General features: G+C 48.9%; 1 protein-coding gene across 1 annotated transcript in view; it reads left to right on the top strand.

The window, feature by feature from the left end:
- Window positions 1–2,995: 2,995 nt before the first annotated feature.
- Window positions 2,996–3,360, top strand: part of LOC107299970 (DLA class II histocompatibility antigen, DR-1 beta chain-like) — a gene marked incomplete at its 3' end in the record, with an annotated part of 12,819 nt that continues 12,454 nt past the window's right edge. Inside the window, exon 1 of the mRNA XM_015829315.1 lies at window positions 2,996–3,020. Within this exon, the coding sequence (XP_015684801.1) occupies window positions 2,996–3,020 (25 nt within the window). The remainder of the gene's footprint in view (window positions 3,021–3,360) is intronic.

Raw genomic sequence — 3,360 nt, 5'->3', positions numbered from 1 at the left:
CAATACCTCCTTGCTGTGGATAACACAATTTTTTGAAATTTTGGGCAGCTTTTCATTACAGAGACCTGAAAACAGTGCAATCAAAAACAAACACAAACACAAACACTAAAATCTGGCCCAGGAGGTTTCCAGGTTTGGGGAAATTGCAAAAGAGAAGGGAAGTCTCCTTGTGAAAATTTCACACAATTTCTGGCAAAGCAACACCCAGCTTTGCTACCACTCCCCATCCTGGCCCCATTTTGTTAATATGAAACATCTGGGGGGGGAAGCCTCCTTTCTTGATTAACCCCCCAGTTAAGTCAATTGGGAAAAATTCCATAAGCCTCTGGAGATGAATTGCTGGTCCTTTGCATCCTTTTCCACTTTGAAAAAGGGGGGGATACTCCCTCACTTTGTTCCTACCTATCAACCAGCCCCCTGCAATGTGGGCCTGTCTGGGGGGGGTTGAAAGAGAGGAATAATAAGTTATTTACACTGAAGGTTTCACTTTATTTTCTAACTTTCTTCCCCGTCTCTTTTTTTCTACAGCACTCATGAATTAAACCTGCTGTCCTTCCTGATTCCTGATGGGAAAGGAAGGTGTTTTTTTTCAGTAACTGATGAATTTCTGGCTTTTTCGCAACCTCTGAAAAATGGAGGGTCAAGATCTTAGATTGGGGGGAGGAGAAGAATGGCAGCCTGGAGCTTCTCCTGCTGAGACACCTCTGGCTTTCCTTTGAAGACCTATCTTTCTTGTGAAGGAGGGATGGAGACTATCTAGATGGACCCCAGGGACTCTGGACCTGTCAGTCCAGACACCCAAACCTCTCCCGGCTTTAAATCCACAGCAGCTTCATCTTCATTACTCTTCGTCTGAATCCCTTCCCTTCGCTTTGCTATAAAAGAATAAACATTGTAGGAAAAATCCTGGAATTCTTCCTTCCTTCCTTTCTCTTCCTCCTCCTCTTTCCTCTTCCCACCTGCAGGAGGGTCCTCCATTCTCCCCTTCCCCTCCCCAGATTGACACCTCTCCTGCCTCTGGATCAACCATCCCGGCTACTTCAGGTCCAAAGTCAAAACTGGTTCGGGAGGAGGGTGGGCAGATCCAGGGAGGGGAAGAGGCAGGACCACCCTCCTGCTTGGGGGCCCCCTTTCTCTGCTTCTCAATCCTACTTTTGAGAACCAGGATGCCAGAAGGCATGGTCCCCTTCAAGCACTTGTGGGGAGCCATTGGGGGACACCCGAGACTCCCCCTACACTCACCCAGCCATTTGTGCCATTTCCCTCCTTCACAACTGGAGGGTCCTACCCCATTTTGGCACCCAAAGCCTCCCTCCCTCCACCTGGGACCCCAGAGGTCTTTTCCAGGACTGCCCACCTATCGCCAATGCCACCCCACAGCCCTTCCTGCCTTCGGATCTGAAGCCCCCTCCCTCTGGGCAGAGGAGACCCCTAAAGCAGCGTTTCCTGCACAGTTTGAGGCTCCTCCTGCTTCATGTCCTGGGTGGAGGACCCCATCCTGACCCGATGGTCCCCAACAGAGAGAGTCCTGTGCGAGTCTCACGTGTGGCCCCAAACTGGAGCTCATCTGAGACCCCCCACCTCAGAAAAGTCCCTGAGTGGTCCTGTGGCCAATGGCCTTGATTTCTGGGAAGGTTGCACTGATGTCCATCTCCCTGGTCTGAGGGCTCCTGGGCAGGGGGTGTTGGGAAGGGTGTCTTCCCCAGGGCCTCTTTGGGCCAGAGCAGAAAGTCCACCCGAAGCCATTCCTGGTGTAGGAGACATTTGTCATCAGGGGGGAGGGAGAGCAGCTCTGCGGGAGAGAGGAAAGTTCAAGGGGGCAACTCTGAGTGGAAGGCCCCTCCCTTCTCCCCAGCACCCCCAGATGCCCCTAGATAGCTCTCCCACTGAGCCTTGCCCCCTCCAGAAGTCATTCAGACTGGTTCTGCAGGATTCCCCTGGCTTAGATCTCCAAGGGCAGATTTCCCCCCCCTCCCATTCCTCATCTGGGGCACATAAAGTATAGGTCGGTGGAGGAACTGTCTCAAACACAGAGAAGACTGGGGCTTCTGTTAGTAATGCCCCCCCCCCCTTGGAAGAGATCCTGTGGACACCTGGAAAAGGGACAACACCAAATGTACCAATTGTAGAAAATAAAATCAGAGCAGACTTCCTTAAGATAAACAAAGACCTGTGTTGGTGATTGAGGATTCATTGCTCAGAGGAACTGAACCAGCAATTTGTAGAATGGACAGTCAAACTGTTTCCCAGGAACAACTATCAAAGATGTGAGTGAGAGGCTTACTAAAAATAATCCACAGATTATTATTCCTTTCTCCTCTTGCAATATTTGAGGGGCTGCGTCAAAGAAGAGGGAGCCAAGCTATTCTCCAAAGCCCCTGAAGGCAGGACAAGAAGCAGAGGATGGAAATTTATTAAGGAGAGATCTGGATTTAAGGAGCAATTTCCTAACAGTGAGAACAATTGATCAGTGGAACTGCTTGCCTCCAGAAGTTGTGATCACTTCATCACTGGAGGCTTTTAAGAAGAGACTGGACAGCCATTTGTCTGAAGTGGTGTAGGGTCTCCTGCATGGGCAGGGGGCTGGACTAGAGGACCTCCAAGGTCCCTTCCAGCTGTATTATTCTGTTATTCTTTTACATTTTTGCACAGCAGATTCTAGATGCTCCCCATTTGGGGGTGTCTCCCCTGGGCACTGAAATCCAATGTGGAGAAACGCCAGGAGACTCCCAACCACTTTAATTCAAAGCCTTCGGGCCAAATCTTTCCTTAGAGACTGATCCATTTGCTCTCTTTCTTTCCCTCCTTTTACTTCCTAGGAAAAAATGTCTCTTTTTGTTTACCATACGACCTAACTCTGTTTTACATTGTTTGTTTTTTAAAATCCAGTGTTCTTGCCATTCATTGCCCCGTTTTGAAAATATGCTTTTTAAAATGGGAATTAACAAATTTGATTATTTAATTCACTTTGATCGGTCTGCCACAAGGCGAAAGTATGAAATCCACACTTTATACGAAGGGTAAAGAAGAAGCAGCTCCTTCATTTGAGTCTTGTTACGGATACGCTATTTTCCCTCTTCAACAATGACTTTTTGGATGATCTAGAGAGGAAAGGCTCCCTGTCAGCAGGTGAAAATCCCTCACTCACCTGGGCTGATCTCAGAAACTATGCAAGGCCAATCCAGGCTAGTCCTGGGATGAAGCGGTCTGGAAATCCCAGGATGGTCTCTCTCTCTCTCTCTCTCTCTCTCTCTCTCTCTCTCTCTCTCTCTCTCTCTGTCTCTCTGTCTCTCTCTCTCCTTCCCTCCCTTTTCCCTCTTTCTCTCCCTCCCTCCCACTCTCTCCCTCTCATCTGTATTA

Source organism: Protobothrops mucrosquamatus, unplaced genomic scaffold (assembly GCF_001527695.2).
Source record: "Protobothrops mucrosquamatus isolate PMUCROS unplaced genomic scaffold, P.Mucros_1.0 scaffold5835, whole genome shotgun sequence".
Classification (NCBI taxonomy): domain Eukaryota; kingdom Metazoa; phylum Chordata; class Lepidosauria; order Squamata; family Viperidae; genus Protobothrops; species Protobothrops mucrosquamatus.
The sequence above is the reverse complement of the archived record's forward strand: the minus strand, read 5'-3'. Positions and strand labels throughout refer to the sequence as shown.